This window comes from Mus caroli, unplaced genomic scaffold, assembly GCF_978045245.1.
Source record: "Mus caroli unplaced genomic scaffold, Mus_caroli_1 scaffold_11, whole genome shotgun sequence".
Lineage (NCBI taxonomy): Eukaryota > Metazoa > Chordata > Mammalia > Rodentia > Muridae > Mus > Mus caroli.
The window spans coordinates 117,981,073-118,004,727 of NW_028227266.1; the positions used below are offsets into that span (position 1 = coordinate 117,981,073).

At 53.0% G+C, this 23,655-nt stretch overlaps 1 protein-coding gene across 5 annotated transcripts; it reads left to right on the forward strand.

Moving 5' to 3' along the window:
• Positions 1-3,943: 3,943 nt before the first annotated feature.
• Positions 3,944-23,612, forward strand: Vill (villin like). Of its 5 annotated transcripts, none has more exons than XM_021171395.3 (20): positions 3,944-4,161; positions 8,919-8,990; positions 9,141-9,215; positions 9,438-9,643; positions 12,023-12,131; positions 13,179-13,289; positions 13,579-13,778; positions 14,125-14,203; positions 14,289-14,387; positions 14,931-15,066; positions 15,284-15,384; positions 17,110-17,247; positions 17,646-17,804; positions 18,473-18,652; positions 19,195-19,340; positions 20,103-20,247; positions 22,192-22,377; positions 22,588-22,659; positions 22,868-23,125; positions 23,420-23,612. In XM_021171395.3, the coding sequence occupies exons 2-20, from the start codon at positions 8,925-8,927 to the stop codon at positions 23,531-23,533; spliced, it is 2,580 nt and encodes an 859-aa protein (XP_021027054.1). In that variant the 5' UTR covers positions 3,944-4,161; positions 8,919-8,924; the 3' UTR covers positions 23,534-23,612. The 5 variants fall into 5 exon arrangements, with proteins under 5 accessions (XP_021027054.1, XP_029337453.1, XP_021027056.1 ...); XM_029481593.2 differs by having other exon boundaries at positions 22,934-23,125; XM_021171397.3 differs by having other exon boundaries at positions 4,060-4,161; positions 8,924-8,990.
• The last annotated feature ends 43 nt before the right edge of the window (positions 23,613-23,655 follow it).

Here is a 23,655-nt window from a genome sequence, read left to right on the forward strand (position 1 = left end):
GAAAGTGATGACAGAGGGGGCAGGGGGGGATTGAATATGAGTATATAGAGATTTACTTCCAGTTTTGTTCTTTATGCATGTGTGTGTCCCTGTGTTTGTATGTGCATATGTGTGTGTGTGGTGTTTGTGAGAGTGTATGTGTGCCTGTGCCTGTGTTTGTGTAAATATGTATGTGTATATATGTGTATGTGGTTTGAGTATATGTCTTGAGTGTCTGTGCCTGTGTGTGATGTGTGTCTGAGTGTGTGTAAGTATGTGTTATTTTATGAGTGTGGTTGTCTGTGTGTGTTGAGTCTGTGTGTTTGTATGAGTGTATGTCTGTGTGTATGTGTATGGATGTGTTTGTGTGGGAGTGTGTGTGTATGTATGTGGCCTGTGTATGTGTGTGCATGTGTGTTTGTGTATCTGTGTCTGTCTGTCAGGAGTTGGGGGCAGGGGTGTTGACATGTTCACAGGTGCAGTTGCCCTTTCGGAGGCCAGAGGCTGACATCCAGATGTCTTCCTCAGTGGTGTCTCCAGGTTACTTTTTGAGGCAGTATCCCTCACTGAACCTAGACCTCACCTAGTGAGCCCTTAGGTTCCTGTCTCCTCCCTGCCCCCCAGCCTCAGTGCTGGGCTAAGGTGTGAGCTACCACACTCAGCTTACACGAGTCCTCATGCATGTACAGTGAGTGTCTACCTGCTGGGCCATCCTGTCAGCCCCATCAAGTTCTGTTTTGCAAGCTGGGGAGGTGGAGATGTGTGTGGATGTTGCTGACAGTGTCCCTGTGCCACAGAGCTGTACACTTAACGATGTAAGGTGATGCACACCTTTAGTCCCAGAACGCAGGAGGCAGAGGTTGTGGGATCTCTGTGAGTGGGAGGCCAGCCTAGTCAACACAGTGAGACTCTGTCTCAAAAAGCAAAACAATGAAAAACTGTCAGGGTAAATATTTTTGTTTTGTTTTGTTTTCTGAGACTGGAGCCCACTCTGTAGCCCACACTGGCTGGACCTTGCAATCCTCCTGCCTCCACCTCGAGGTGCTGTGATTGTAGGTGGGCGCCTCTATGCCTAGCCCTAGGATGGTTTTTACAGTTTTAATTAATAAAAATAATAAGAATTTTCTACAAAGCAAGTTCCAGTTTTGGTTTGGATTTTTTTGTTTGTTTGTTTTGTTTTGTTTTGTTTTTCCCCAAGATGGAGTTTCTCTATGCAGCCCTGGCTGTCCTAGAACTCACTTTGTAGTCCAGGCTGGCCTCAAACTCACAGAGATCCACCTACCTCTGCCTCCTGATTGCTAGGATTAAAGGTGTGCTACACCACTGCCTGGCTTATTACTTTGATGTGATATATGCACTTTAAGATTCCATACAAGGACACAATGTATTTTGATGATGCTTGGCCCCTGCTCATCTGCCTAACTCCTTTCCAGCCCGCCGACACACCCACAGGATCCAGGAGAGCGACAGACTTGAAGTATTCAGTTGTCTCTCTCTATCCGAGGCTCCACAGCCGAGGATTCGATTAACTTGAATAAAGCCACTGGAGAGGAAGTTATGGTTACTAAACTTGTTTAGACTGCTTTCCTTGTCTGTCCCCTGGGTGTGACAACTGTGTACAGCATTCCGCTGTCTTCAGTAAGTGGCCTAGATAGGACTGAGAATGTAGGGAAGGCTGAGGGAGCCGTGTGTAAGCACCAGCTCATCATCTTGTGTGACAGGCTTAAGCAGCCTTCCATTCTTATATCCGTGGGGGACCAGAATTAGTCTTCTTGTTTTGTTTTGTTTTGTTTTTTAATATTTATTTATTTATTATATGTAGTACACTGTAGCTGTCTTCAGACACTCCAGAAGAGGGAGTCAGACCTCGTTACGGATGGTTGTGAACCACCATGTGGTTGCTGGGATTTGAACTCTGGACCTTTGGAAGAGCAGTCGGGTGCTCTTACCCACTGAGCCATCTCACCAGCCCCCAGAATTAGTCTTCTTACAGATATCAAGGCATGGCCGTATCTTACCATGAGTTGTAAAACTACGAGTGGGGCCCTGGAGGAGGAAATGCTAGCACACTCCTGTAATCACAGCATTCTGAAGCTGAAGCAGGAGGATTGCCACAAGTATGAGGCTAACCTGGGCTACATATAGAGAGACCTTGTCTCAAAGGAAAAAGGGAGGGAGGGAGGGAGGGAGGGAGGGAGGGAGGGAGGGAGGGAGGGAGGGGGGAAGGAGGGGGAGAGGGAGGGAGGGGGGAAGGAGGGGGAGGGGGGGAGGAGGGGGAGAGGGGGGAGGAAGGAGGAAGGGAGGGGAATGAACCAGGCCTGAAGGTAAACTGTGATCACAGTATTGGAGGAGGATAATCATTAAGTAGTTTGTGGTCATCCTCAGCTGTTCAAGGAGTTCATAACTTGAGTTAAACCCACTGGGACCTACATAGTAGAAGGAGGAAACCAGCCCACAAGTGACCCTCTGGCCTCCATACTCCACACACCCCATGACATCTGTGAAAGCACGCTCTCTCTCTCTCTCTCTCTCTCTCTCTCTCTCTCTCTCTCTCTCTCTCTCACACACACACACACACACACACACACACACACACACACAGAGTAATAAATAAATAAATCCAAGAACAACAAAAAAGTAATCCAAGTCCCTCTGGCGGCTGTGAGAAGGAAGATGCAGGACCAGGGAGGCCATGACAGAGGGTGACTCATGCCACCAACTGGCTGAAGCTGGCTCCCAGAGCAGGGCAGTATGCAGGAAGCAATGTGACTACCCAGTCCAGTCCAGGGAGAAGACCATGTTTAGGTGGGGGGACAGGGGATGAGAGAGGGGAAGAGGCTGGGAAACCAGGGGTCTTTCACCCTTGGGCCTGGAACTTGCAAGTAAAGTGGACAATGGAGAGGGACTGAGGCCTGGGCTATGTACACGCTGACCCTTAGAGACCCCGAGGAGACAGATGGAGAGAGAAGAAGGGGAAGGTGTTACTGGAACCAGCCAACACTGACCACACGGAAGTGAGAGAACCGAGTCCAGTAGATTGGGAAAGGGGAAAGGGGAAAGGGGATGGAGACACGGGATATGGGGACAGGGGACAGGTGACTGAGAGCACAGAGGAAGCCCAACACTCTCTACTGTGAGCCAGACACAGGACTAACCAAGTTCCTTGTGACACAGGCATCCTTCACACACAGCTAACCCACAACCGTGTCTCTTGCATATGTCCATCTGTCCATCCCAACCCTCAGGAGGCTGAGGCAGGAGGATTGTGAGTTTCAGGACAGCTTGGGCTATACAGTGTAACACTGTCTGACCAAAACAAAGCAAAATAAAACACATACACACACTGACCACTGGGCACAGGCTGGCCCAGAGTTTCTGGAGTGTCTAGTCCTGAGCCATGAGACTTTGTAAGTGAAGAATCCGCTGCAGAGAGAGGTCTTGCATACTGTCTGCAGGCAGGATCTAGTGGGGTTGAAGGGAAGGCATGTGCTGGCTGACGCTGGCTGTGACTGAGGTCTGTGCTACGACAGGCAGGAGGTAAAGGAAAGTTGTGTCCCAGGCATTTCTGGAAGGCTCTATTTCCAGCGTCCTCCTATCCCACAATCAGGAGTAACAGAGGGGCAGCCAGGGTGTGGAAGGGATCTCCTTGCTGTAGACTCCACCGGCCTCTCCCACGATGGGTATCAGGCTCCCTGGGGACCACTGTGCTGGGCAGCCAGCCCGAGATGGGAGGTAGGGGTCAGAAATTCTGGGAGGCAGCCCCGGGCGTTTCCTCCACCTCCCAAAATGACCTTCATATCACTTGACTCACTATGGTGGTCTGAACCCCTAGATCCAAAAGGAGCCCAACCCGCGAGGGGGGGCGGTTGCCCATTTGAGCTCCCCAGTGAGAAATCGGTGTATCCCACAATCCACCTCAGCCTAGATCAGGCCTCCACCCCTAGCCTTCTCTGCCCAGTGGTACCGAAGAAGTAATCTACCAGGCCACGGGAAGGGGGCTGGCTCCCAGACGGCTTGGTCAATATTTATTGACTGACTAACTCTGAATGCCCTGTCCACGCTGCACAGAGCACGGGGTGTGTCCTGCAAGGCGGGAGCTGGGATTGAGTTACAGTTCGGAGGGAGGGGCCTAGTGTTGCCCACAAGCTGAGTGAAGGAAGGTGCAGAGGCAGTTCCCAGAAGGTAGGCCTGGACTGGGGGTGGGGGTGGGGGACCCGGTAGAGGGGTTGCTGGGAACGCAGAGGGAAGGCATGGAGTTCCGGGGCTGGGGGTCATACAGCGGCTGAAGGCTGGTAGGGTTGAGGGCAGCCCCACGGTGAGAACGCTTGGCTCTCTGCGCGTGGGTGGAGGACGACCACTGTGGCCAGGTAGCGTGAGAGGAAGAAGCGGCGGCGAGTTTTGCGTGGGTGGGCTCTCTGTCACCTCCAGAGTCAGTTCGCCTGACTCACGACCCTCCAGCAGGCTATGCCCTCCCTTCCTGGAAGTTAAGCAAAGGAATCTCGAGGTCTACCCTCAAGTACACCTTGTACAGGAGGAGGGGTCGGCTGGACGGGAAAAGGGTCACCTGAAGGAAGGCGACAAGCGACAAGATAAGCGGCCTGGCCGCCAAGGAGACTGGGACCCCCCCCCCCCTGCACAGTGGGTTAGAGCCCCTGCGGGGAGGGGCAGAGAGGAAGCCAGTGTCTGGGAGAAAGGAACTCCCCGAAAAGGAAAGAACGCCCTGGGAAATGAGAGGGCTTCTAGGAGGGCAGGAGGGGGGAGATGGGGTCCACATGGGGGAGGTACTGGTAAAAGGGGACACACATGGGCTGGGGCTCTCGTGAGCCACGGGTGACTCTGTGGGAAGAGAAGAAACCTCTAGTGGGAGGGGAGGGAACGCAGTGTAAGAGGAGTAAAGACACCCCATACTTTAAAGTTCTCTCGCCTCCTCTAGCAAGAGGGATGGGGGCTCAGCTCCAGTCCGACTCTCCAGGCTGTGGGTTTTGGGGCTCCTTCCCAGCCACCCCTGGGCCGCTGCTGCCCCTCTCTGAGAAGCCAGGTTAGACACTGCTTCCAGCTGCCAATATGCCCTCCTCTTTCTCTGTGGCCCTGAAGTTGGACGGTGTCCTTCCCACTCCACTGTGGCCCTTAGAGCTACCTGGCCACTACCTTCTGACTCTGTGCCTCAGGTCTCTGTCTGTCTGGGTCCCTAATCATTCTCCTGTAGCTGGTTTGGCATATAGACTCAGTGTTCTTGCTGAAGGGTCCTGTTGCAAGTCACTGTACCCACCATGGTGTGCCATGTTCTCTGTTGCTGGAAAGGACCATTGTGTGACCACTGTGCCCATCCATCATGTATGTCATTGTCACACAATGACCTCAACTAGAGGTGCTGCTGGCACTCCTGGTGACTCCCTCGGTCAATCAACAACTATCTATGGACTCCTTCTGCTCCATGTCGGGAGAGCCATGCTAACAGCACACAGGTTCTCCCATGAAGTCCCCAGCCCACAGCCTCCTCTGCTGTGACTCAGTGTGGACAGTCCCCTGGCCCCACCCTCTTTCCAGGCCACCTTGTCCTGAGCCCAGCCCTCAGAGGCCCTAAACAAAGGAGTAAAGAATTCAGGCACCTGTGGCTCTGTAACTCTTACCTCGCCAAGTCCTCTCACGGTTACATGGGGCAGCGGGTCTGAGGGTGATCTTGCTATGGTAGAGCAGAGCTGGATGTTCAAATTAAGAAAAGGAAGTCAGTCACCACTGCACCAGGGCCACCCACTCAGGAGACTCAGAACCCAGTGACTGTGTCTGCTTAGCGAGCTGCCAGGACTTCAGTTAGATGTGGGAAGTTGCATTGAGGAAAAATAAAATACTTCAACTACACACCCATCCAACTCATGGCTGCTTGCGGTTTCCAAAGGGCTGGACAGTGAAGAGATAACAGATAGTGATAACAGAATGAACCCTGTCCCATCCCCGTGGCTCCCTGTACCCCGTCCGTACAGTCCCCCTGCACCCTGACCCCATACCCTCTGTACCCCATCCCCACAGCTCCCCACAGTCCCCTGCACCCTGACCCCATACCCCCTGTACCCCATCCCCACAGCTCCCCACAGCCCCCTGCACCCCAACCCCACACTCAGAATTTCAGAGCAAAGAATTTGCAGAGCCTGTGTATAGAGTTCAGCCATCTTTCAAGGCTGGATCAGGAAGGCCTATGATTCATTGACCCAACCATCTCGGGTCACCCGAGTCTGTCGCCTGCTGCAGAATCCATCACAGTCCTATGCAGTCTCTGTCCTGAGTTGACAGAGCTTTTGTCTTGTTTGTAGCACCTGTGGAGCAGGTACCAGTTTTCAATCTAGCTCTCTCTCAACAGTGCCTGCCCCCTGCCCCCCACTGCCCATTGTATGAGATTTGCTTTTATTCCAGGTGCTGACGCGCAGAGCAGACAGCACCTCTGTCTAGGCGTCTGCAAAGCTTTGTCTGCTTATGGTGCCTGTCCCTGTCTAGGGACAATGCCCCCCTCCATGCTAATGTCATCAGAACTTTGTGGGTCAGATCCTAGATCTTAATCGCTGACAGACCTGCAAGCTGCACTTAGTCAACCATGCTCACTACACTAACCATGGACACCCAAGCTCACCACACTAACCATGGACACCCAAGCTCACCACACTAACTAACCAAGCACACAATAATGAAAAGCATAAAAAGGAAATGTGACCGATGTGGCCACACTGAGAAAAAAAAAAAAAACAAATAGTGCAGTGAGCCCCACCCTGAGTCCTGCTGCGAGGTTGAGGGTTAAAAGGAGGACTCAGGTTTGCATAACTGAGCAGCCCTACTCAAAGCGTGGTCCTGCCCATCACTGACCCAGGTGGTCCTGCAAGGTGGCCTCACATTGTCAGAGCTGTGTGAAAGCTCTCTTTGGGAGACAGACTCTTCCTCCAGCCATTTCCAGGGCTTCAGCCTTCCCTTCCCTCCAGAATGAAATTCCTGAGGACTCGCCAACTGGGAGGGGATAGCCATCATAGGGTGGGACACAAAGCACCTCTCTGGAATACCTTTCCTCATTGCAGGATGGTTATGACCGGATCGCAGAACCTCCTCCCGCTTTGCACAGCCTATGTGAATTTACCTGGGTACCTGGGTAGCCAGTCTTTCAGTTTGTCCCAATGGAGAGTTTCTCACCGGAAGGGGGTTGCATTTGTCTGGGAACATCCACGTGTCTCTGTAGACCTCATTCCTGTTTGCAGTCTCTACTTGTCTGTATGCTCCTGTTTGCTTGTGGACCTGTGTACAGGGCCCATCCCTACTGACAAAGCCTTGACTGACTCCAAACTGACCTATATGGCCAGCCCTTATTTGCAGGACCTGGGGTTCCTCACAGAACCTAGCCTTGCTTCATAATCCTGCGTGTGTCTGGAGGGAATGTACTTGCACACAGCACTGGCTTCCCTGTGGCTCAACCCACAGCTTCATACCTCTCTGGAAAAGAATACTGTTGACAGACCCAGTCTATAGAGGAGCCTCTACAGGCTTACACAGCTTCTACGCTTCTGCAAGCTCCCTGATCCCGACTGCGGGACTTGGTTCTTTACAGATTCCCAAAGCTCTTTGCAAAGCCTGCTACTCTTTCCCCTACCTGTTCCCAGCTCCCTGTCTGGGGCATTTAGTCTGTTTGTCTACAGAACTTTTCCAGGTTTTAATTGCCTGCCTCTGTCTGTCTAGGGGGCCTTTTTGTGGTGGCTCCCTCCTGCAGAGCCTTGCGTATTGATGTGCTTGTCCGTAGCTTCAGACTCTGCCCTTTAACAGAGTCCTTTCTTAGCCACATTAGCCCGGCCTTTCCCATGCAGAGCTCCTCGGTACCCACAGAACCCACAGTACCCACACCTGTTTGCAGAACCTCTTTCTCGGCTTCCAGTCTTTGCTTATTTGCCAGGCCTATCTGACCTTCCTTGGGTAGTGCCTGGGTCTCTCCACAGCTCTCTTTGTGTATATGGATGCTATCCTTGTATACATGAAAGGTCCCTGTTTGGAGAACTCATCTCTCTCTGGGGCCCTTGAGTTGTACGATGCTTCATCAACCTATGGAAGACATGCCGTTTGTATGGCCCCACCGCCATAGCCCGCAGCACTGTGCAGACCCTGTGTCTATTTATATACTGTTTCCAACTTTGTCAGACCTTTGTGTAGTTGCTGCCCTTAGGGTCAGAACCTGTCTGTCTGTACACCATTGAACCCCATTTCAAGAGTTCACCTCCTTTTGCAGGGTCTGCCCCTGCTGACTGGATTGGTTCCTTCTATAAGAGTCTAACTTAGCACTATCTGCAGTGACTGTCCCTGAGTCTGCAGGCCTTGGGTCTGTCTAGAATCTATTCGCATGTTTCTTTTCTCCTTTTGATTTTTGAGACAAGGTCTCCTGTAACCCTCAACTCTACTCTATAGCCGAGAACGACCTTGAATCTCTCATCCCCCTGCCTCCACCTCCTGGGTGCTGGGATTAAAGCCATGCACCACCACGGCAAGTTCTATGCGGTGCTGGGGGTCAAACCCAGTGCTTTATGCATGCCAGGCAAGTATTCTAACAACTGAACTATACCGCCAGCCCTTTGTGGCCAGTTTCTAACTCTGTCTAAAATGTTGCTACTAATGGAAGAGCCGCTCCTGGCCAGAGAGCTCAGCCTGTAGTAAGAGTTTTCCCACAGACGAACCAGGTCTCTGTATGCCCATCTAATGTGCCAGGTCTATGTATGCCCATCTACTGTGCCTGTCCTGGTTTGATGAAGTTGCACATTTAGTGACAATTACGTCCTATAATGAAGGCACTTTGGAGAGCTTTGGGTGTCAGGGAGAATTCTCACTTGGAGCCTATAGCACAGGTGGCCAGAGGCTGACCTCCAACCTGTGAACTCTGAACTCTGGCTCTCATCCTTTGTATCTCCATTCCTCCTGCCTAGCCCAGGATGAACATCAACCAGGACCTCCCAGCCATCGACAGCCACAGAGCCTTGCAAATATGGATTACTGAGGTGAGGGGCAAGACCAGATGGCACAGCCTGTGACATGGAAAAGTGTCACTAGCCTCTCCCGTCTCCCATCTAGAGTTCTCTCCTTTACCCTCCACCTGGAAGTCATAGGGAGAGGCCTCTGACTTGTTACTTGGCAATCTCTTCTCTCAGAACCTAAAGATGCTGCCATTGCCTGAAAGGGCTCATGGGAATTTCTTTGAAGAATGCTGCTATGTCGTCCTCCATGTGAGTCACCTGGGAGTCTTTTTTAGAGGTCCAGAGCTGAAGAAACCCAGGCCTAGAAATAAACGCTATCCTGAGAAGATCAAAAGCCCCCACATCACATGCCACCCACAAGGGGCTGCTGCCCTGAGGCCTTCCAGTCCCCAGTTCCCCTCATAGCCTTCATCCAAGTGCCTTCCCATGGGTCCCCTTCCCTCTCCATATCTACAAATGCCTGGACCCTAGGTCCCTCAGAGTCCAAAAGATACCCAGGGAGGATCCAGTGACCTGCACTACTGGATTGGAAAGGATGCCAGCGCAGAGGCCCGGGAGGCTGCGGTCTCCTTTGTGCAACGTCTGCAGGAGGACCTAGGAGACCAGACTGTGCTGCACCGAGAGTCACAGGGCCACGAGTCCGACTGCTTCCACAGCTATTTCCACTCTGGAGTCATGTGAGTGCTGAGAGAGAGGAGGGCATTGTCAGATCCTGTGGTGAGGGCACCACCAGCCACCCTAGGAAAGTGGTTTTTCATTGGCTGAATGGTGTACTTGTGTGTGTGTGTGTGCACACACCTATGTGCACTTTAAGATAGGTGCACTCACACCCATTCCACCCATCTTAAGCACACAATTCATTGGTTTCAGATACACACAACCAGTGCCACCATCAGCTGAAAAACACTTCATCACCCTGAAAAGCCCCATGCTTCCAGGCAGCCTCGTTCCAGGTCCTTCCTGTCCCCTCCTCCCTGCCAGAGGCAGCGACTGCTCTGCTTTCTGTCTATATATATTGGCCCATTCTGAACTTGTTCTGTAAGTGGAACCACACAGAAAGTGAACTTTTGTGACTCATATGTTTTCATTTTGTCTTAATCTTCCCCTCCCCTCCTCTTCCTCCTTCTTTTCCTTTTCCTCCCCTCCTCTTCCTCCTTCTTTTCCTCCTCCCCGCTCTTCTTCCTCCCCCTCCGTGTCCTCCTTGTCCTCTTCCTCCTCCTCTTCCTCTTTCTCTTCCTCCTTTACTTCCTCTTTCTCTTCCTCCTTTACTTCCTCCTCCTCTTTCTCTTCCTCCTTTACTTCCTCCTCCTCTTTCTCTTCCTCCTTTACTTCCTCCTCCTCTTTCTCTTCCTCCTTTACTTCCTCCTCCTCTTACTCTTCCTCCTCCTCCCCTCTTCTTCCCCCTTCTTTTCTCTTCCTCTTCCTCCCCCTCTCACTCCTCCTCCTCTTCTTCTTCTCTTCCTCCTCCTCTTCCTCCTTCTCTTCCTCTTCCTCCTTCTCTTCCTCCTTCTCTTCCTCCCCCTTCTTGTCCTCCTTCTCTTCCTTCCCCTCCTCCTTCCCTTCCTCCCCCTTTTCCTTCTCTTCCTCTTTCTCCCCCTCCCCCTCCTCTTCCTCCTCTCCCTCCTCTCCCTCCCCCTCCTCTTCCTCCCCTTTCCTCCTCCCCTCCCTTCCTCCTCCCCCTCCTCCTCTCCTCTCTTCTCCCCCCCCTTTCCCTCCTCCTGTTCCTCTTCCTGTTAGGAACAGGATGGATCCCAGAGCCTTGCCCACATGGCAGGCGAGCCCTCAACCCTGAGCTTCATCCTTGTTGGTCCTGTTTATCCATGCTGTGACACGCATTAGTACCTGGCTTCATTCCCTGTGGAATGATATTCCATCCTATGAATCCGCCGTATTTTGTCAGAGTAACACCTAGTGGACATGTGCATTGCTTCCACTCTGGGGCCACTAGGAATGCTATCAACAGTCCTACTGTGGATGTTTGCAGGGCAACTGTTGTCCTTGGTCTCAGTTTGTACACGGGCATGGCCATCAGGTTAGCCAGAGCTTGCTTTGTTTGTCACGCTGGTAGAAGTGTCTTCTACTTTCTCATCAAACGTTCTTTTAAACTGTCACATTTTGAGATTGACAATAGTTAACCTGATTGCCAAGACATTTTTTTTTTTGCAAATGTACAACAATTTCTTTATTCATCTTTCAGTTGAGGGACATCTAGGTTGTCCAGTTTCTTTCTTTTTTTTAATTTTTAATATTTTTTATTACATATTTTCCTCAATTACATTTCCAATGCTATCCCAAAAGTCCCCCATACCCCCCCAATTCCCTACCCACCCATTCCCATTCTTTTGGCCCTGGCATTCCCCTATATTGGGGCATATAAAGTTTGCAAGTCCAATGGGCCTCTCTTTCCAGTGATGGCCGACTAGGCCATCTTTCGATACATATGCAGCTAGAGACAAGAGCTCCGGGGTACTGGTTAGTTCATCATGTTGTTCCAACTATAGGGTTGCAGATCCCTTTAGTTCCTTGGGTACTTTCTCTAGCTTCTCCATCGGGAGCCCTGTGATACATCCAATAGCTGACTGTGAGCATCCACTCCTGTGTTTGCTAGGCCCCGGCATGCCAAGACATTTTTGTTTCATATCGCTGAGTAGAATATTTGTGTGTAGTGCAGACAAGTCTGTGTGTATATGCAAAAACACATGCCACCCCATATGTGCAAGACCACATACCTACCTCCCCATGCATGTTGATCTATAGATGGGCATGCATACCTGAATATTCATATCCACCACACAGACATGCTCTTCCATGTGCTAGCATTTAGACTCATCTGGGGAAAGTATGTCTTAAATCCCCCAACATACCACAGTCTACACAGTTCTACATGCTAATTAGCACCACACATTTGTGTCTCATGTATGTATGTACTCATGCATACATGTGCTCACATGTACTACACAGACATGTGTGATCCTCACACATACACACACACACATGCTCACTCCCACACCTGTCTCTGCAGGAGGTAAGCTTTCTCTTCCCTGTCCCTTCCTCAGCTACAGGAAGGGAGGCAGAGACTCCGCTCTCAAGCTTGCGGAGACCAACATGTACAATGTCCAGCGACTGCTTCACATCAGGGGAAGGAAGCACGTGTCTGCCACTGAGGTAGGGCAACCAGGGACACGGACTGACCTCCAGACTCCAGGCTAATTATCCCGAAGTAGAGAAGGCAGGAGTTGGCGGGAAGTATGGGGAGCAATGAGCTAGAGCTCCCCAGATGGCCCGCCTCACGAGGAGGCACAAGGCAGCCCCACCTCTGTCCCCTGCTGTCTCTTTCCTAGTGCTCATGTCTCATGGGTGCTTTAAGAACTTGGGAACGAGGCAGATGTGCTGGGTCCTTGTAAGCAGCAGGCTGGGAGTGTGTGGAGCCTCGCTCTTGGCCACACATCCTTCCTCCTCAGGCATAGGCACCCACCCCGGCCACCCTGGCCCCCTCCGAGTGCCCTTTCATAAATCAACACAAAGCACCCTATACCTGCACGCACCTGGAAATTAACTGTGGCACAGGACATTCTGCTGCTAGGCAGCCAGCATTTGAGGCAGCGAAGAGTCATCTACAGTGTGGCTGGTGACCCTGAAGTTGTACATTTACAGCCAACAAGGCTTAAGGCAGCTCCGTGGTGCAAGGCCCTTGCCGGACTTTGCACCATCATTCCCACAGCTCACATGGACATGGACATTTAGACTGTTTGGGGTTTTTCTCTTTTGCCATTGAGATTTTTTAGGGTGTCCTCCAGATGTGTTTGCTTCAACAACTGTTCGTATGCTCTTTTGCACACTGTCACCACACTTACACACGGTCACCACGAGCATACGCTGTTATTCAGACGTGATGTGTCCCATACAGATAGATATGCACGTTCATACAGAGATAAACAATTACTCACTTCTGGATAACCACATGGAAGGTCATGTGTGGTTACACACACACACACACACATGCACATGTGCACACACACAAACACACAGCTGCACACAGCCTCGTGCATACAAATGACATGTCCTGCCTTGCTCTCTCTCTCCCCTCCTCCTCCTCTTTTGTCCCCTTCCCTCCCCCTGCCTTGCCCCCTCCCCTGCCCTGTTCCCCCCCCTTCCCACGGTGCTGGTGGTCTGACACCTTTCCCTTCCACCTCTCTCTCCTGTCTCTGGAAGGTGGCCTTGTCCTGGAACAGCTTTAACAAGGGGGACATCTTCCTGTTGGACCTGGGCAAGGTGATGATCCAGTGGAATGGACCCAAAGCCAGCATTTCTGAGAAAGCACGGGTCAGTGTCTGCCTCCGGGACTGGGAGTACAGGGCTTGGGGAGAGGTAACCTCTAAGTGTTCATCATCTGGCCCCCAAGAGAGGTAGCTGGGCTCTCATCTACTAGATACAGGCTAGGTTCAGATACCCCACTGGTGATGTCCCTGGGGGGCACTAGAATGGCATGACACCAGCTCTCCTGTCCCTCCCCCTGTGCCTATGGGCACCAAGCAGTGACAGGAAGGACCTGGGCTGTGTGGAACCAGGTGCCACTCCCAGGAAGTCTTAACTACCAGCTTCTCTCCTGCAGGCGCTGACCCTGACTTGCAGCCTCAGAGACAGGGAGCGAGGTGGCCGTGCCCAAATTGCTGTGGTAGATTCGGAGAATGAAGCCACCAACCTTCTGCGCATCATGGAGGCTGTGCTGGGCTGCAGATCAGGCAGCCTGTATCCCTCTGTACCCAGCAACAGTGTTAGCCAGCTACAAAAGGCCAACGTCCGCCTCTACCAGTGAGCAGAACTGGGGGAGGGAGGGCACAGGGAGAGTGAGGGTCACAGCTGTGTGTCTGTCCTTACTGAAATAACAGGTCCTCTACAAAAGCTTCCAGTAAAAGCCTGTGGGTCTCTGGGGTAGGTCATGTGCAGTGTTGGGCCTGCATGATATGCACTCTTGCATGGCATGTGGTAGCATTGATGAGAAAAGCCCATAGCAGAGATGGGGAGACTGAGGCCCTGTGAAGAGCCACCTAAACCCCACTACCTAAGTCTCCAGGAGACTAGAGGAGGTCAGGGGCGCTGGGATGGCACCAGGCCAAGGAGAGACTAGCCGTCCACATCTGGATACATGTCCCCCCAGTGTCTGTGAGAAGGGGACAGACCTGGTGGTCCAGGAACTGGCGACCCACCCACTGACCCAGGACCTCCTGCAAGAGGACGTAAGGAAAGCCTGGCCCAGTACCCTACCCATCCCTATCTCCTGGCCCCAGCCCCTGCCAACCAGACTCACAACCTTTTTCCTAGGGTTGCTATCTCCTGGACCAGGGTGGCTTCAAGATCTACATGTGGCAAGGACGAAAGTCCAGCCCCCAGGAGAAGAAGGCTGCCCTCAGCAGGGCTGTGGTGAGGTCCTGGGACCCTTCAGGGAGGCAGCCTGTGGTCAGAGCTGGCATAGGATAGCCTGCAGGAGGCATAGGGAGGTGGGTCTAAGGGATAAACTGGAACTCCCTTGGAACATCTTTATCTTGGGGTCTCCAAGAAGAGGGACCCTTGTCTTGGGGTCAGAAAGTGAGTGTGTCTGCCCTGGAAACCTTGATCAGGAAGGAAGGTATCTAACACAAAAAGCACCATGTGTGCAGGACTAGCCTTGCCTTGAGGCCTGAGAGCCTTCTGCCTTGGGGGTGGGGGCAGAGGAAGTTTGTGAGACTGTAGGGTTTGTCATGGCCAGCCCTTCACCAGGCTTGGATTGAGGAGTCCCTGTCTTCCCTCGGGGGGCCTCGGGAGAGTCAGACAGTGCAGGAGCCAGCTTGTTAAATGGGTCACAAGTTTGGTTAATTAACTCAGTTCAGAGCTTGGGCGTCCTTGTGGCCACGGTTGGGGGTGTCTCTGGGGGTGGAGCACAGCCAAGGGCCTTTGAGCCTCAGGCCTGACAGAACTGTGTCCCAGGGCTTCATCCAGGCCAAGGGTTACCCGAACTACACCAATGTGGAGGTGGTGAACGACGGAGCAGAGTCCACAGCTTTCCAACAGCTCTTCTGGTCTTGGTCGAAGGAGCTAGATAGGAAAAAACACCCAGAGAAGAGTGAGCAAGAGGAGGGGCACGGGCGCGGGGGTGGAGCCTGGGGAATGGGCGGGACTTAGAAGGAGCGAGAGGCAAGAGGGAAGGGAACCAGGACTAGGAGAAGTGTCCCCCAAGGATGAGAAGGAAGAGGGTGTGTCTGAGACCCTGTGAGATGGGTGAGGAGTGATTCGGCCGGGTGGCCCTGAAGAACATCACTGACTCTCCGCTCCACATGCAGGTAAACTGGTGCAGGTAAACCTGGAGGTAGGCAAGCTTCACACCCAGCCTGAGCTCGCGGCCCAGCTCAGAATGGTGGACGATGGCTCTGGGAAGGTGGAGGTGAGGGCACTGGCTTGCGGGTGATGGTGTGTACACACAAGGATAGACTCTGCCTGGAGAACCGATGACTGGGGGTGGACTGGGGAGGGGGAGGGGCAGCCATGCCGGTAAACCCAACACTCTGTGGGAGGGACTATCGAGAGTTCGAGGCCAGTCTGAACTACAGGAGACACTGTCTCAACAAACTGAAATGACCCAGGCACGTGTACGTACCCATCCACACACAACCGGGCATATATTCAGGGAAATAGAAACATGCCTGCTCTCTCTCCAGCTGTCACACGAAGTCATCCAAATCACTCACATGCAATTTGACAACACCCAAACAATGGACCATGCCCTGTGGCCAACACAGGTGTGCAATCATACAAATCACAGCCTTAAGCACTCCTAGCCCCTAACACACTGTCACAAACCCCTCCTCTGACCCCAGACCAGTGTTCTAGAAGCTGAAGAGGCTGAGACTGACTTGCAAACATCGTGCAGTATTGGAGCACACACTGACATATAAGGCAGGTCCTTTCTTTCTCTCTGCTTTTAAATCCATAACATAGAGCAGAAATTATGGTCCGATCTCATCCCCAAGCTAATATGGGGATCCTATAAGACGGTGGAAATGAGACTGCTGTGTGCCTGGGGATGTGGGGGGTACTGGGGTGGGGGGGAGATGTAATTTCTCTAAGTAAGCAGAGGTCAGAGAAAGTAGAAGCTCTGCCTACATTTGTCCTTATGTGGACGGTGAGCAGGGGTGGGTGGGAAGAGATGGAGGAGGGAAGGGGGAGGGGAGGCAAGGCAAGGAGAGAGGAAGTCCCTGGTGAGGTGCTCAGTAAGTGCTGGTGAGGGACACGAGGTACTGTTTCCAGCCCCACTGAAGTACAGAGGGGTTGGTGCTGTGACCCCCTAGCTTACAGGAGGGAAGAACTGGGTCACACACCAACATGCACAGACCCCCAGCTTCTACCAGCTCTGTCTGGTTCTAAGGCTGAGGTGTGGCTCCCACAGTAACAAGACATCACTCGGACGAATGTGAGCAGGCGACACCATTTTCAGCATGTTGGCTTTATTAGACAGGTCTCATATACCCTAAGCTAGCCTCAAACTCACTGCACAGTCAAGGCCGGCCTTGAACTGCTGATCCCTCCTGCCTCTTCTCTCCTCCTTCCACAGGTGGAATCCCAGGTCTGGGAGGTGCTGGGAATTAACCCAGGACATTGCCACACTGCACCAGCATTCCACCACCCGGGCCACACCCCCAGCCTTGGATTTTATTTGTTTAGGAATTTTTCATTTTATTTGTGAATTTTGTTGATGACATTCTAAAGAAAAAAGAAAGTTTCCCTCCAGAGTGCCACAGCCTCCCTTTCAACCCTACTTCTGTTTCCTGGGCTGAGCAGAGAGCCTCTGAATGAGAAGAGGGTGCAGGGATACAGCTAGTGGGGTCTAGACTGAGATGGCCACGGCCAGCAACTGGATCCATCTTGTAGCCTCTCGCCCTCCTCCTGATTCTCCCAGGGACAGCATGCATGTCTGGGCTGAGAGCAGGCCAGCATGAGGTTGGTGAGGTCTGTGGGAGAAAGGGTCACTCAAAGGTCCGGTATGAAGCACAGACCTGGACAAGCTGCTTGCTGGCATAGATGAGCCAATGAATGCTTTCTGGCTTAGATGCAGGTGGGCAGGCTGCTGCAGGTAAGGTTCAACTATGCTCACGGGTCCCTTGCTCCTCAGGTGTGGTACATCCAGGACTTACAAAGACAGCCTGTAGATCCCAAGCACTATGGTCAATTGTGCTCAGGAAACTGCTACCTTGTCCTCTACACATACCAGAAACTGGGCTGTGTCCAGTACCTCCTGTACCTATGGCAGGTATGCCCCACTGCTGGTGACCAGATGCCTTCCAGTCCAAGAGCTAGAGAGTGGAGGAGGAGGGGGGAGGGAGAGGGGGAAGAAAAGGAGGAAGAGAAGGAGGAAGGGGAGGAAGATGAGGAGAAAGGGAAGGAGGAGGGGGAGGGGGGAGGAGAAGAGGAGGGGGAGGAGGATGAGAAGGAAGAAGAGAAGGAGGAAGGGGAGGAAGATGAGGAGAAAGGGAAGGAGGAAGGGAGGGGGGAGGAGAAGAGGAGGGGGAGGAGGATGAGAAGGAGGAAGAGAAGGAGGAGGGGGGAAGAGAAGGGGAGGAGGAGGGGAAGAGGAGGAAGAGGAGGAGATAGGAAAACCCTGGACACAACAAAGACCCCAAAACCATCATGTCCCCTTCCCTGTTGCAGGGCCACCAAAGCACTGTAGAAGACACCAAGGCCCTGAACTGCAGTGCTGAAGAGTTGGGTCTCATGCACCAGGGTGCACTGGTGCAGGGGCATGTGACCATGGGCAGTGAGCCTCCCCACTTCCTAGCCATCTTCCAGGGGCGGCTGGTGGTCTTCCAGGTAGAGCCCGTGTCAGACCTTTCATCCCTTCGACACAGGCTGGAGAGGGGCTCAGTGGGTAGAGGGCTTGCCTCGAAAGCTTGAGTGTGATCTCATCACCTTCCTACGATGCTGCCCGTGAGGGTGGGTGCTGTGAGCCTAGCTCCATGGATTCTTGGAGCTCGATGGCCAGTCTAGCCTAATTGGTGAGCTGCGGGCCAGTGAGAGACCTTTTCTCCAAGGAGGTGGACAGCATTCCAAAGGATGACATCTGATGTCCTGTGGTCCATGAGCACACACACGCACACGCATGCACACACACATTCATACACACATACACACGCACACACGTGCAGACATGCACACATTAATCAAAAAAACTATTTGACATAAGCCACTCACAGGAGGAAGGGTTCAATTTAGGTTCACCTCAGGGCTGCTGTCATCCCTGGCTGTGTTGAGTCCGTGCCTAGATGAGGCTGTGTACCATGGTGGCAGAACTGTGCTCTGGGCCCTCTGAGATGGGAGACAAGTCTAATTTGAAGGGGACTCTTTCACTGTCCTGCACACAGAGGACGGCAACAGTCCCCACTCAAAGGGCCAGGGGACAATGCTAGTTCGTTCACCACCAGGACAGGGAGGGGACCCCAGGAGCCTTTGACTCAGCCTGAGGCTATGCCTTCTTCTAGGGGAATGCAGGCAACAAAGGGGAGAGACCGCCAGTATCCGACACCAGGCTTTTCCACGTGCAAGGGACCGAGATCCACAACACCAGAACTATGGAGGTGCCGGCCCGTGCCTCCTCCCTCACTTCCAGTGACGTCTTCTTTCTGATCACAAGTCATGTTTGCTTTCTCTGGTTTGGGAAGGTACCAGTGACTTCCCCCTGGGAAGGTGGTGCTAGGCCAGAGATGGGTTCCCCTCTGCACAGATGCAGACTTAATCCACAGAGATGGTCCATTGGAGACGATGCTGTGGGTGGTGTGGAGTGGCCCAAGACCCTGATAGATCTGGAGAAGTTACGTAGTCACAAGTGGACTGGGGTTCCTCAGGGTAGGATAGCCTGGCTCTGGCTGCCTCCCTTCCTGCTTGGGGACTTACTAAGCCTCTCTGGGAAAAGGAGACCTCATCTAGTTTGCTTGATTTTTTTTGTTGTTGTTGTTGATGTTGTTGGTTTGTTTTCTTATGTTTAGCATAAACCACAGATGACTCCCCAAGCCTAGATTCTCTCAACCATGTTCTGAACCCAGATAGGGTTATGGGGTTACAGTTGGGGGACTGAAAGGGAGGTCCCATGCCCAGAGGTGCCTCCCTCTGCTCAGGTGCAGCTCCCCAGAGGACCCAGTGGATAGGACATGGATAGGACTGGAGGTGAAGGTCTGCAGAGCTTGACCCAGCTTCTGCTTGCCAGGGCTGTCATGGGGACCAACGTGAGATGGCGCGGACGGTGGTCACTGTCTTCCCAGGGAATAACAAGGAGACAGTGCTGGAGGGTCAGGAGCCTCTCTACTTCTGGGAAGCCCTCGGAGGCCGGGCCCCCTATCCCAGTAACAAGAGGTAACAGAATCAGGAGAATATGTTTATTCTGAGGAAGAACTGAGGCTGGAAGGTGAGCCCTCCTCTGGCCAGGTTTCTTAAGGACGTTCCCAGTGGAAGGTCACACAGAGATCTGGACTAAATCTGTGGGACTCTCAGTCCTCCTCCTGCAGGGGCCATGCGAGTCAAGCCCACCTTGCTGTTTCCAGCCCTGGGGTAACGTTAAGGGGAGCAGTGCCAGGGCTAACAGGGAGAAATGGTGCCCTCTGCTGGCAGAATCCACTCCCTGCATTGCCACTAAAGGTGATCCCTAACCAGCATGCGTAGGAGGTAAGAACAGAGTAAGAATTCAAGGAAGGAAGGAGCCCTGGACCCTGCCGCCCACCCAAGTCTCATTAGCTCCCAGCCTCGGTCCCCTCCTTCCATCCTGGACCTGAGGCCAGTTTCTGACTTAACTAAGTTTAGGGGACTCCCATTCTAGGGAGGGCAGGGCCTCCGTTCAGATGATTCACACTAGGCCAGGAGTCCCCCTCCCCAGTGCCAACGCTGATGACTTCATTCAGCAGCTGACAGGTTTTCGGTCACCATGCCCATTGAAGGAAAGGGACCCTGCCCTGGTCCTTAGCAGGTACTCCTAAAGGAAGTCAAGAGGTAGGTGGAGGTCAGAGGAAGGCCCAGGGCTCCTGTCCAAAAGAAGCTGCTTTCCCTGAGGTAGGGAGAGCACCCATGCCAAGGGCCAGTGTGGTCCAGACTGTGTCCCGTCACAGCCCCTCCTCCGGACAGGCTTCCCGAGGAGGTGTGGAGCATCCAGCCCCGACTGTTCGAGTGCTCCAGTCACGCAGGCTGCCTGGTCCTCACGGAAGTGCTGTTCTTTGGCCAAGAGGACTTGGACAAGTATGACATCATGTTACTAGACACCTGTCAGGAGGTAAAGCCGCCACTCCTGTTTGGCTGGGCTGAGAACGCAGGGTGTGCATCAGTGTGGTTGGGCGTGAAGGAGAATCTAGCCTGTGACTGATTGTTGCTGTGGACTCAGAATCCGGGTGTAATAGAGTCACGTTGTATGTGATTGTGACCTTGCGTGTTGTTTGTAATGCCGTGTGCCCCGTGATGCTGTGTGTGACTGAGGCTCTGCCTAGCTACACGGCACTGCAGGATGTGGAGGGTCTGACTGGGTAGCACAGGTGACTCTTTGAACCTGCACATTTGGGTAGCTACGGCTGTGGGTAACCAGACCATGCAAGCAGTTGTGCAGTCCAGTATAGTCCAGTACTAACAAGAACTGGCCACACCAGTTGTAACTGTGTGTGCACGTGTCTGTGTGAGAGGGAAAGGGGGAACATGGGGCTGGTTGTTGGTGTTACAGAGCAACTGCATTTGTGAGTCTGTAGAATTCTGTGAGCCTATGAGATGGTATACACGACCAGCCAGAAATTCGTGACAGGTAACAAAATGTGACGTGTCTATGTGCACACATTAGATGACAGTAACTGGCTGTGGTCAGCTATCTGGCTCTATGGCAACAGGCAATGCGTCTCTGCAGCTGTGATACTGTGCGCATGTCATTGTGTGTGGTCCTGTGTGCGTGTGTATGTGTGTGTGTGGTAGTGTGTGCCTGTGTATGTGAGTGTGTGTGTGGTAGTGTGTGACTGTGTGTGGTACTGTCTGTGTTGGGATAAGGTTGAGCCCTGAGGACATCTCAGAGGAAACCCAAGCCCAGACTCCACCCCTTCTCCCCCACTGCACAGCCCACCACATTGCCTAGTCAGCCCCTCTCTGACCAATCATCTCCCCTGACTCCACCCCCTTTCACACACACACACACACACACACACACACACACTACACAGCCAATCACATTGCCTAACCAGCCTCTCTCTGACCAATCATCTCCCCTGACTCCACCCCCTTTCACACACACACACACACACACACACACCACAGCCAATCACATTGCCTAACCAGCCTCTCTCTGACCAATCATCTCCCCTGACTCCACCCCCTTTCCCACACACACACACCACAGCCAATCACATTGCCTAACCAGCCTCTCTCTGACCAATCATCTCCCCTGACTCCACCCCCTTTCACACACACACACCACAGCCAATCACATTGCCTAACCAGCCTCTCTCTGATCAGTCTCCCCTGACTTCGTGAGCATGCCAGGCTCGTGGAGACCCTTGGCGCTGCCTAGCTCTTCACTTTCTCCTGAGACATATATGTGGCTTGCTCCCTCGTGAAGGCTCTGAGGGGGCAGAGATTGTTCTCAAGTATGTTTGTTTTAAGACAGTTTCGCTTAGCCCAGAATGGCCTCAAACTAACTATGTAACCCTGAACTTCTGATCTGAGTCCATCTCCCAAGTGCTGGGAATACAGACCTGGCCCACCCGCTCCTGTTTATGTGGTACTTGGGGTCTAGGGCTTTGCTAAGCAAGCACTTGAACTGAACAGTAGCCCCCACCCCTTTTTGAGGCAGAGAATCACACTATGCAGGCTAACCTCAAACTCTCTCTGTAGCCAAGGATTGCCTTGAACTGATTCTCCTGCCTCCACTTTGCCCGTGCCATCTGTCATTAAAGACATGTGCCACAATACCTGGCTTAGGGACTGAAGCCTGTGTTCTTTCTACCATTGAGTCTTTAGTACCAAGCACACGTTAGTGCTTCATACCTATTTATAGATTAGATACATGCAGGCATGCATGAATGCCTGTGACCTCAAGTGTTCATGGGTGTATGGACACCATAACGTGCTGGGTTCTTGGCCGTGCATATGCATGTGGACTTCTGAAGCCATCTGAGTTGGGAGGAGGTGGCTGTCACAAGCAGTCCCTCCACCTGTCCAAGCCCAGGCCTCTTCTGTGACCCAGATCTTCCTGTGGCTTGGGGAAGCTGCAGGTGAATGGAAGAAAGAAGCAGTGGCCTGGGGCCGTGAGTACCTGAGGACTCACCCAGCAGAGAGGAGCCTGGCCACACCCATCTTTGTGGTCAAGCAGGGCCATGAGCCAGCCACCTTTACTGGGTGGTTTGTCACCTGGGACCCCTACAAGTGGATGGTGAGACGTGATGCCCCACCTCTATCTTAATCTGGTATGTATGTGAGGGTGGGGGTGGCAGTGACCCTGGAAGAGGCCTCTCCTTGGCCAAGGACCTCCGATGAGTCAGGGGGAGGGGAACCTGATCTTGGGCTTTAGGCTCCTTCCTGGGTTTCAGGGGAGTTCCTTCCTTTGCCCCAGTCCTGATAACAGTCCAACTCTTGACCCCAGAACAGCCAGTCCTACGAGGAGATGGTGGGGAGCAGCCTGGGACCAGGATCTGCAATCTCTGAGATGACAGCAGTAAGTGTTGGACAGTTTCCCTGGCAGCCCCACAGGGGGGTCTGCGTTCAGACTGAAGGGAACAAGACACAGGTGTGAGGCGTAGGATCGAGGGCCCAGACTCAAAGATCGAGTAGTTCAGACAATGCTAAGAGGCCTGTGGGTTCAATGTGGTCTTGGTGGGTGCCTGTCCTCTCTCTCCTGGACCCTGAGGCTTCTCTCTGGACAGGAAGTCCATAACTTCCAGCTAACTCCACGGCTGAGTGATAACAAGGCAGGTCACCCGGCACTGCAGGCCTTCAAGGGTTCCCAGGACAGTCCAGAGAATGAGCTGGGGCTGGACCTCAGGGTGGATGGCGCAAACCCCAGCATGAACCACACCAGCAGCTGCAGTGACTCAATGGTCAATGGGAGCCTGCCCCGGGAAAGGCTGATGCACCAGGCACTGGAGGACCTGCCACCGGGTGTGGACCCGGCCCGTAAGGAGGTGGGTTCTAGACCTAACTGCACTGGAGGATCCCACGGGATACTGTCCCATAATGCACTCTGAGCAGACCGGAGTTTAGAATGAATGACACCTCCGGGATGGGACAAGAATCTGGGCTCCAGGAACTCCTATCCCTCCCCGCGCACTCCCACCCTCCTATTCCCATCCCTCCCCGCCCACTCTTACCCTTCCACCCCCATCCCTCTCCGCCCACCCTCCACCCCCATTCCTCCCTGCCCACTCTACCCTCCCACCCCCATCCCTCTCCACCCACTCCTACCCTCCCACCCCTAGTTCTATCTCTCAGACTCCGATTTCCAAGACATCTTCGGGAAATCCAAGGAGGAGTTCTACAGCATGGCCAAGTGGAAGCAGCAGCAAGAGAAAAAGAAACTGGGCTTCTTCTGATGTGGGGAACCCTGTGCCCCATACCCTGAAATTCCTCCTGGGGTAACTCCCACTTCCTAATAAAAGCCAGTGGCTGGCATCGGGTGTGGCACGTGTGCCTGTGTGCCTTCAAGCCCCACCAT

Coding starts and splice junctions, on each gene's coding strand:
- Vill (XM_021171395.3), top strand. CDS start 8,925: ATGAACATCAACCAGGACCTCCCAGCCATCGACAGCCACAGAGCCTTG. Junction 22,378..22,587: donor GGGACCCCTACAAGTGGATG/GTGAGACGTGAT, acceptor TCTTGACCCCAG/AACAGCCAGTCCTACGAGGA. Junction 23,126..23,419: donor TGGACCCGGCCCGTAAGGAG/GTGGGTTCTAGA, acceptor TCCCACCCCTAG/TTCTATCTCTCAGACTCCGA.